The 11427-nt window shown below is 36.7% G+C and overlaps 1 protein-coding gene across 1 annotated transcript; it reads right to left on the bottom strand.

The window, feature by feature from the left end:
- Positions 1-2050: 2050 nt before the first annotated feature.
- On the bottom strand, positions 2051-2971 carry OR2W2 (olfactory receptor family 2 subfamily W member 2). The gene has a single exon (NM_001390004.1). The coding sequence runs from the start codon at positions 2969-2971 to the stop codon at positions 2051-2053; it is 921 nt and encodes a 306-aa protein (NP_001376933.1).
- Between the last annotated feature and the right edge of the window lie 8456 nt (positions 2972-11427).

An 11427-nucleotide genomic window follows, 5' to 3' on the forward strand; every position in this document is an offset into this window, starting at 1 on the left:
ATATAATAAGCAGAAAAAATGTAGAAATTGAAGAAATTTAAAGTATTACCACATATCTTGGAAAGATGGCAGTGTCAGCAGTGGCATGATTTTTTTCCTTTCCTGTCTCCTTTACTTCCTTCTTTTCCACTTCTTTTCTTCCTTCATTCTTTCCTCCCCCACTCCTTCTCTTCATTCTTCCATGTTTTCTTTTCACTTTTATTGAGGTATAATTGATGTACAGTAACCTCACATATTTAAAGAGTATAATTTAATGTTTTGATATATGTATATGTTTTCATCAATGCCATTTAAAATGTTGAGGAAAGTTGTTTGTATTACTAGTTTGCTGGGAATTTTTGTCAGGATCAGATGTTGAAATTATCAAATGTTTTTTCTGCATCTATTCAGATGATCACATGGTTTTTCTTTCTTTCATTTGTTAATATGGTGAAATACATTGATTTTCAGGTCAGATAAGGCACATTCAGATTGGTATAGAAATAGACTACTTTAACTGATTTTCAACTGTTTAACTGCATTCCTGGGATATTATTGGATTCTGTTTGTTAAAACTTTGCTTTGAATTTTTGCATCAATGTTTATAAGGGATATTAATCTGTAGTTTTTTTGGACAAATTATACATCTGTGTGGAGAGGGCAATGGCACCCCACTCCAGTACTCTTGCCTGGAAAATCCTATGGACCGAGGAGCCTGGTAGGCTGCAGTCCATGGGGTCGCTAAGAGTCAGACACGACTGAGCGACTTCACTTTCCCTTTTCACTTTCATGCATTGGAGAAGGAAATGGCAACCCACTCCAGTGTTCTTGCCTGGAGAATCCCAGGGACGGGGGAGCCTGGTGGGCTGCCGTCTGGGGTCGCACAGAGTCGGACACGACTGAAGTGACTTAGCAGCAGCAACAATCACTTAGATCAAGATGTAGAGTGCTTATATCACCCTAAAAAATTCCTTCATGTTCCCACCTTGTTAAAATCCCCAAAGAAAATCACTGCTCTGCTTTCCATTATCTTAGCTTAGTCTTTTGACTACCTGGAAGTTCATATAATTAGAATAATATGGTATCCATGCTTTTGTTTTTGACTTCCCATGCAACAGGAAGTTTTTGAGGTCCATCCATATTGTTGCATGGATCAATAGATTATTCATTTTCATTGATGAATAGAACTACATTTGGTGACTTATCACATTGTATCTATTTTTTCATTGTAGATTTTTGCATTGTTTTTGGTTTTGTGCTCTAATGAACAAAACCTCTGTGAGACTTCTCTCACATGAATCTTTTTTATGGACATTTGTTTTCATTTCTCTGAGGAAAATACACAGGAGTGTAAATACTCAATCATAGAGGATATGTGCTTAATTTTATTAAAGAGGTAGCCAAACACTTTCCCAGAATAATTAAATCACTATATTTCACGAGCAACATATGAGGGTACCAGTTGCTCTCCATCTTTATTAATATTTGGTATTTTATGTTTTAATTTAGCTATTTTAATGATTATAAAGTGGTATCTTGTGGTTTTAATTTTCATGAAGATGAAAATAACGAGCACCTTTTCATGTGTTTTTTGCCTTACATACATCTTACTTTGTGAAAAGTCTGGTTTTAGCTTTTTTCCCCTTTTCATTCAGTTGTTTGCCTTGTCATTATTTGTACACATTCTTGATATATTCTGGATACAAATCTTTATATATATTGATTCATGGTTTTAATGATTCATGGTGTTGCAAAGAGTCAGACATGACTGAGTGAATGAACTGATTGTTTTATTGGATTTCAGTTAGATGAGGACAACTGAAAAGAAGGAAAAAAGATGATTTGAAGTGTTAAACATAAGATATATTGAAAATTAATTTTTACCTAAATTTACCTGTTATCTAATCAAGATCATATTTGGCCTTTATAGTACATATTTCCAAATTCCATTCATGGAAATTTTTATTGGGTTGGTAGAGGTGTTTAAATAAATTAAAAATTTTTACTTTAAAAATTATTTATTTCTATTAACTGAATAAAAGAAGTAACCAGAAAACTGGTCACTGTCACCTTACTTTGTAGACACAAGTCTCCTGAGTGCACCCTTTACATCCTTATTTCTCAGTGTATAGATGACAGGGTTCAACATGGGAGTCACCAAGTTGTAGAAGAGGGTAAGGAATTTCCCTTGGTCCTGAGATGAATTATTTCCTGGTTGCATATACATGTAGATAATATTCCCATAAAACAAGGAAACTACAGTGAGATGGGACCCGCATGTGTTGAAAGCCTTCCTCCTTCCTGCCGCCGACTTCATCCTCAGCACTGCAAGGGCAATGCAGCTATAAGAGATGAGGATGAACGACAGGGGCACCAGAACGATGATCACTGATAGGATGAAAACAGCGCTCTCTACAGCCACTGTATCCACACAGGCAACTTTTATCAGAGCCGGCATCTCACACAGGAAGTGTTTCACCCTGCATCTCCCACATCGTGGCAGTTTCATAGTCACTGGAGACATAACCAGGGAGTTGAGAAGTCCAACTCCCCAGGCCACAGACACCAACTTCCAACAGAGCTGAGGGTGCATGAGGACAGAATAGTGGAGGGGCTTGCAGATTGCAGTGAAGCGGTCATAAGCCATGACAGCCAAGAGAACACATTCTGTGCCACCCAGTCCCAGGAACATGAAAAGCTGGATGGCACAACCCACATAACTGATGGTCTTATCTGGGCTGCCTAAGTTGAAAAGCAGCTGGGGGATAGAACTGGTGGTAAAGCAGAGATCTAGGAAGGACAAATTAGTGAGGAAGAAGTACATGGGCATGTGAAGGCTGGGGTCTAAGCGGGAAACCAGGATGATGACAGCATTGCCCACCAAAGTCACAAGGTAGAAGATGAGGACAAACACGAAGAGGATCTGCTCTAGCTTGGGTCTGTCTGAGAAACCCAACAAGATGAAGCCTTCCTGGCAACTCTGGTTGGTCATGACAGAGGATAATCAGTACACATCTGCAGGGGAGCAAATAGTAACACATTATATTCTTCATGAAGCAGGCTAAGGAATTCACAGAGAGAGGTGGGTCATATCAAGTAATTATGTAAAATAATTACTTAAAATTTCAGTATTACATGTAGGTATAAATTATGTATTTTAGGAATACTATCTTTAATAATTCTCTTTCTTTTGGATCCCCCCAATTACAATTATTGTGGAATATTAGGAAAACAGATATACATGAAGGATAGGAAAAGATTACCCACACCCCAGAAACAACCACACTGCAATATTGATTTATTTCTTTTCATTCTTTTGAGTATATGTAATTTATGGCATATTTCCCCCCTTATGGCAGAGAGTGAAGAGGAACTAAAAAGCCTCTTAATGAAAGTGAAAGAGGAGATTGAAAAAGTTGGCTTAAAGCTCAACATTCAGAAAACTAAGATCATGGCATCTGGTCCCATCACTTCATGGGAAATAGATGGGGAAACAGTGGAAACAGTGTCAGACTTTATTTTTGGGGGCTCCAAAATCACTGCAGATGGTGATTGCACCCATGAAATTAAAAGATGCTTACTCCTTGGAAGGAAAGTTATGACCAATCTAGATAGCATATTAAAAAGCAGAGACATTACTTTGTCAACAAAAGTCCGTCTAGTCAAGGCTATGGTTTTCCCAGTGGTGATGTGTGGATGTGAGAGTTGGACTGTGAAGAAAGCTGAGTGCCAAAGAATTGATGCTTTTGAACTGTGGTGCTGGGGAAGACTCTTGAGAGTCCCTTGGACTGCAAGGAGATCCAACCAGTCCATTCTTAAGGAGATCAGTCCTGGGTGTTCATTGGAAGGACTGATGCTGAAGCTGAAACTCCAATACTTTGGCCACCTCATGCGAAGAGTTGACTTATTGGAAAAGACCCTGATGCTGGGAGGGGTTGGGGGCAGGAGGAGAAGGGGACGACAGAGGATGAGATGGCTGGATGGCATCACCGACTCGATGGACATGAGTTTGAGTAAACTCTGGGAGTTGGTGATGGACAGGGAGGCCTGGCATGCTTCGATTAATGGGGTCGCAAAGAGTTGGACACAATTGAGCAACTGAACCGAACTGAATTTAACAAAATATAAATAATAGTGTGTTTACAAATTTTATATTCTACATTTCCTCTCATAATTTTACATTGTGAAAATTTGCTTTGGTTTTAAAGTTCTACAAAAATAATCATTAATGTCTGTATGATCTTCCTGTAGCTGTGTCATCATTTCTCCAATCATTGCTCCATAGTTAATGGTTAACAGTATTTCCAATATTTTAAAGGTCTTGATAGATTACAGAGGTACCTATTTTACTGAACTCTAAAGCAGCTTATTTTTCCTTAAATCTTTGGCAGTTGTTTGGTGTGCGTGTGTTCATGCTTAGTCATGTCTGACTCTTTGTGACCCCATGGACTGTAGCCGGCCAGGTGCTCCTCTGTCCATGGAATTTTCCAGGCAAGAATACTGGAGTGGGTCGCCATTTCCTTCTCCAGAGGACCTTCCTGACCCAGGTGCGTCTCTTGCACTGGCAGGTGGATTCTTTTCATTTGGTCCCTACCCGCACCCCCTAATCTCATATTGTTTAAACTGGGTGATATTAGCTATGAGGTTGATTAATTTTTGATGCTTATTAGCCTTCTGAATTTGGGAAAATGTTTGTCACTGAGCTAGTATGTCACATATCATAGAAAAATTCTATCACTACAACTTGAAAGTGATGTTTTACTTAACAATTAAAATAGGAGTACAAGTTGTTCTTGTTTTTTTTTAAACTCATTGGAATTCAAGACACAACCTTTCAATTTTTATTCAAAAATTTAATCCATAACAACACATAAATTATTTTGTAAGTGATGGGATTCTTATTTCTAATTCTTTATTTTAGAATTCTTATTTTCTTTATTTATAAATATATTCTCTTGTATTTCATAAAAGTTCATTTTTATGAAATTATGTAGTTTTCAATGAATACTGTATTTTAAAAATTTCTTTCCTTTATGAATGAAGTGTATAATTATATTTTTAACTGGATATAACTGTGAGACAGACTTATAGTTCTTTAGATTACACAAATTATATAAAATTATCATTTTATATCAATAGAGACATATGTATAAAATGATATAAAGATTATAAATGATATAAAATAGAATGATATGATTTCATTTATATCATTTAGAAAATTACACATAAATTTTAATTCTATCATGTTGCTTTAAAAAATATGCTTTTTTATCCCCAAGTAAAGACTAATTGTCAAATTAAAAAAAGTCAGATAGCAGATGAATATAAGAAAGCTGTGGTACATATACACAATGGAGTATTACTCAGCCATTAAAAAGAATAAATTTGAATCAGTTCTAATGAGGTGGTTGAAACTGGAGCTGATTATACAGAGTGAAATAAGCCAGAAAGAAAAACACCAATACAGTATACTAACGCATATATATGGAATTTAGAAAGATGGTAATGATAACTCTGTATGCGAGACAGCAAAAGAGACACAGATGTATAGAACAGTCTTTTGGACTCTGTGGGAGGCGGGGGTAATGATTTGGGAGAATGGCATTGAAACATGTATAATATCATATGAGAAACGAATCGCCAGTCCGGGTTTGATGCAGGATACAGGATGCTTGGGGCTGGTGCACTGGGATGACCCAGAGGGATGCTATGAGGAGGGAGGTGGGAGGGGGGTTCAGGATTGGGAATGCGTGTACACCCGTGCAGGATTCATGTTGATGTATGGCAAAACCAATACAATATTGTAAAGTAATTAGCCTCTAATTAAAATAAATAAAGTAAAAAAATAAAAATAAAAAAGCCAGATAAATCATTTTTTCATATTTAAAACCTATGGATCAATTCAAAAGTCATAAGCATGTGTTTTATAAAAACTTTTCAAGAAAAATCTCAAAATTCTTTCAATTCTTCCTAGAGCCAAAAATCCCTTTGATTGCATTAGTAATTAAAGAAGTAAAAGTTTTAGATTTACTTGAATGTGTCAGAAACACTTCCAAAATCAGAGAGTTTAAAATGCTCAAAGGTAATTTTATGATCTGACATATAACAGGACATTTCTCAGCACCTTAAATTAACAAATTAATAAAGATGTTTCCTATACTCTATGTCCAGAATATGGTGTTTGAGTCAAAAGACTGTGTCAATACTCTGTGTATTGGGCTATGAAATAATTTTAGCCTTATAAGTTTGATGTGAAATTACAGCTTTCAGTGCCACCTCTCCCTCAGGTGCTTAAAGAGTTTATGACTACCAGATACCACTTCAAATTGTTACTGTAACTAGTTCCTACTATAACTAGTAATGTTCTCTGGCCAAACAAGTATAAAACAAGATCCGGGAAGGAGAAGAAAGAGTGAAGGAATCACATCTCCATCTCCACTTCTACACCAGTATCTCATACACATTGATCTTTTACACACGATTACACATGTTTGTGAAATACATTGCACATCATAAACCATGTTAGATGTTTGTTATTATGATTACAAACAGAAAAAAACAGGTCTATGTTACACATGATCAAGAAGAGAATCTTTCCCATGCTATTTTGGGTATAAATAATAGTAGTGTTATTACTAAACAGTTTTAGTCAGTTTAAATTAATTAAACCTGTAGAGATGGCCTAAGAAGAAAACTTAGATTTTTTTAAAAATTTGTTTGCCTATTTATTTATGGCTACATTGCATCTTTGTTGCTGTGTGTGGGCTTTCTCTAGTTGTGGTGAGTGGGGCTACTCTCTAGTTGGGTTGCTTGGGCTTGTCATTGCAGTAGCTTCTCTTGTGGAACCTGAGCTCTAGGCACTAGGGCTTTAGTAGTTGTGGCACAAGGGCTTAGTTGTCCCACAGAATGTGGAATCTTTCTGGAGCAGGGATCAAACCTATGCCCCCTGTACTGCAAGGAAGATTGTCAACCACTGGACCACCAGGGAAGTCTCCTGAGAAGAAAACTTTTGACTGAAAGTTATAGTCCAAGTGATTTTAAAAGACTTCTACTAATACATAGATTGACACAACCTCAGATCAGGAAGGAGAAGGCAACGGCACCCCACTCCAGTACTCTTGCCTGGAAAATCCCATGGATGGAGGAGTCTGGTAGGCTGCAGTCCATGGGGTCGCTACGAGTCAGACATGACTGAGCGACTTCGCTTTCAATTTTCACTTTCATGCATTGGAGAAGGAAATGGCAACCCACTCCAGTGTTCTTGCCTGGAGACAAGAACAGGGACGGAGGAGCCTGGTGGGCTGCCGTCTATGGGGTTGCATAGAGTCAGACACGACTGAAGTGACTTAGCAGCAGCAGTAGCAGATCAGGAAGTTCAGATTATGATCTTTGGAATAAGAATTACTGAAAATACTTATATGGATAAATAAATACATATTTAGCAAATATTTACTGAATCCTTGTTGTTTGCCAAACACTGTACTGTATGTCAGAGATAAAAGATTACTAAAATAGATAGCAATTTACTTCACGATTTATAGTCTAGTGGGAAAACAATCATCAAAAACTCACACAATTAAATGTATAATAATTATCAGTGATACTAAGCCCTTACACTAGCACTGTGCTATTTTCTTGGGCTGCTTTATTTAATACTCATACCTGAATTTGAAGGATTTAGGCATTAAGTAACTTACCAAGGGTACACAGCTAGGAAGTTCTGGATGTGGAATTCAGATTCAGATTTATTTGACTCTCAAACCAAGTTTCTAAACACCATGGGGCTAAAACAGAAAGATAATGTATTTACTCAATTCCCAAATATCACCTGTTGGATGCAGTTAAGATGGATTGAGTGCTCTGAGTCCTTTAATCATGATTTAGTCCCAATCAAAGAAGAATGTCAAAGTCTATTCAAGATAAATCAAGTTAGGGAAATGTCACCAAAAACTGTCTTCTCAAACAAATTTTAAAAGCATAGTTACTAATTAGCTCAAAGTTTGCTGGATTTTAAGTAGAAAAGTAATCAATTCAAACATAAAGTTATATATCGTGGTGGCAGTTTAGTTGCTAAGTCATGCGGGACTCTTGAGACCCCACAGACTGTAGCCCACCAGGCTCCTCTGTCCATGGGATTTTCCAGGCAAGAATACTGGAGTGGGTTGCTATTTCCTCCTCTAGGGGATCTTCCTGACCCAGGGATTGAACTTGCGTCACGGCTGAGCCATCAGGGAAGCCTAGTGTTATATATAGACCAAGATAAATTGCTAAAAATAGCCTTTTTGGAAAACTAGATATTGCAAGTACAACCGAGAACAATTATTGAAAAGACTTTCAATTATTAATAAAATAATTTAAATAATAAATTAATAAATAATTTAAATAATAATAAAATAAAATAATTTCAATTATTACAAGAATTATGTGACATAACTTGTTTTCCAGTAAAAATAGATAAAATATGCAAAAAATCTAGATTCATTTTAATATTCTAAGTCAATAATTACAGCCAGAATATATATTATTTGGCCCACACACACACGGATACTATTGATTGCTCCTGTTTTTAAATTTTTTTAAATCTAATTTGTTTATTTCTTACTTATTGAACATTAATTTTCATTAGACAATAGGTAGGTGGAAATGTGTTCAGACATATGGGGAGAGCTCTGATTTTTCTCATAAGCAATCTTGCTAATCTGATTTGCCTTCATTTGTGATGGGTTTACACGTTAGAAACCTAAGGTCAATGTTGACAAGGCATGAGTTAATTGCTGACAAGAGATAGGAGGTGTAGGATAGGAAGAGAAGTGGAAGGAAAGCAAGACAGAAAGTAGTTCTAAATGTGGTGAATCAAAGTATAGAAACAAGTATATCACAAAAGTTACACGATCAATGGAAGAATGACAATAACAATGAAATAGCTGATAGTATTGGTTAAAGCACCATCAATAGATACTAAAATTGGTAAATCAAGGAATCGAGGTATAAGTACAGGTTTAGAATTAGTAAATTGAGCCAAACAAGAAAGAGTTAAAAACTGCATCCTTGGAATGTGCAATTTGATGTTGGAAGATACTGTATAAATTTTTTTTTTCTGTTATCGACTTTTTTTCTACTTCTTATTGTGTTAATTTTGTGTATATTATTTTGATTAAAATACATGTTTTAAAGCAAAACTTACAATCTAATTCTTTAGAAAAATATAGATGTAAAATATATAGCTCAAAATAGTATATTAGAACAATCGTTCAAACCATGGCTCTACTCCTTACCAGTCTTATGACCTTGATCCAAATACAAAACTGCTCTGTTTTCACTTTCCTTTTCTGTGAGATAGGGAAGGCAAAGTACAAATCTTATGGAACTTTAGGATGAAAGAATGAAATTATATATGTAGCTATATTGGATAGCATATTGAACTGTGTCATAGCAATGTAACAAAGACTACTTATTGTTTTAGTCTAATTATTTTCATTAACTTATTGTCTTTCTTTTTTATTCCATTGTCAAGTCTTTTCTATTCCATTGTGAAATGGAACCCAAGAGAACATTTCAAAATTGGCATGGACAAAAATATCAAATGCTGTCAGTATGTCGCACAAAGAAAATAACAAAACCAAGAACCGCTCATATTGCCAAGCACAAATCTTGAGTGCTAGTATTGACATTTCTCATATTTTGGATCTAATTTATTTCATATATTATTCTGAGTGATATATTCTTTATACTTGACTCAAATACCATTCATATGCTGATGGTTACCAAATCTTAGATTTTTATTCCAAAATATAGACCTGCATATTCTACTTTTTTTCTGAATATTTTTACTTGAGTGACTAACAGTTGAGAAATAGATAGCATTCTGATAATGAGCCCAGACACTGGAGCATGGTTTCAGATTCCAGCAGTGCTATTGAATAGCTAAGGGATTCCCTAGTGGCTCAGACGGTAAAGATCTGCCTGCAATTCAGCAGACCTAAATTCAAACCCTGGGTCAGGAAGATCCCCTGGAGAAGGAAATGGCAACCCACTCCAGTATTCTTGCCTGGAAAATCGCATGGATGGAGGAGCCACTGAATAGCTAAGAGACTTTGGACAAGTTACTTAAACACTCTGTAACCAACTTTATAATCTGTAAAATGGGCATAATAATAGTTCTAAAGAGAGTTGTTTAAAGAGTTAAATAAGTTATTATTTGACATGCTTGAAAGTGAGTCACTCAGTCATGTCCAAGTCTTTGTGACCCCATGGACTATACAGTCCTGGAATTCTCCAGGCCAGAATACTAGAGTTGGTAGCCTTTCTCTTCTCCAGGGGATCGTCCTAACCCAGGGATCAAATTGGGGTCTCCCACATTGCAGGTGGATTCTTTACCAGCTGAGCCACAAGGGAAGCCCAAGGGTACTGTAGTGGATAGCTTATCCCTTCTCCAGGGGATCTTACCAACCCAGGAATCGAACCAGGGTCTCCTGCCTTTTAGGCAGATTCTTTACCAACTGAGCTATCAGGGAAGCCTATATATGTACACATATGTATACACACTTTTAATTTGTTTGTTGAGTTATTTACCAGGACTTGAGTTTATCAGGCAAACTGAGTCTAGACATGCCCAGATACATCCCAAACAGAGGGGAAACCAGGCTTCAGTTTTCACAGAGATTATTGAGGCTATGGGAAATTGTTAGGTTCAGAAGAGCAGACAAATTTTAAAGAACTCCTAGGAAAATCTGGATGTGAAATAGGTTCTGAAATTTGGGAACATGGTATGTAATGTGCTGATGGATGATGCTGACTTGATGCTCTCCTACTCTTGGTATGTCTCCACGTTCTCACTTTTTGCAAAAGCAGCAAAGAATAATGAATAAGGCCACTTTGGTCAGATCAACTGTGATTTAAAGTAAGGCTCAGCCCTGGTTTGTAGCTGTGTAACCTTAGGCAAGTTATATTCACATTGAGTGTCCTTAACTGTCCATTGAGATGAAAACCATAGTAACAATATCCCTCTCTCTGGAGTAAAGATTAAGAAGCTAATTTATGCATTGTTTCTTATTCTGCCTGTACTGTGCTTAGTCACTCAGTCCAACTCTCTGCGACCTCATGGACTGTAGCCCACCAGGCTCTTCCGTCCATGGAGATTCTCCATGCAAGAATACTGGAGTGGGTTACCATTTACTCCTCCAGCATATCTTCCCAACCCAGGGATTGAACCCAGGTCTCCCACATTGCAGGCAGACTCTTTACCATCTGAGCCATCAGGGAAGTCCTCTTGTTCTGCCTAACAATATCAAATACCTAAAGATTTATTATTATCACAATAGTTATATTCCTTGTAAGTGTTCCTGTCCTCACACAGCTCAAGGACTGCTGGGTTTTAAAGAAGGGTTACTTGTTGTGTTTATATGCAGCATTTTTTTTTTTTTTAATATCCAGTCATCCGTTTCATCT

The sequence above is a fragment of the Bos taurus genome, chromosome 23 (genome assembly GCF_002263795.3).
Source record: "Bos taurus isolate L1 Dominette 01449 registration number 42190680 breed Hereford chromosome 23, ARS-UCD2.0, whole genome shotgun sequence".
NCBI classification, from domain to species: Eukaryota; Metazoa; Chordata; class Mammalia; order Artiodactyla; family Bovidae; genus Bos; species Bos taurus.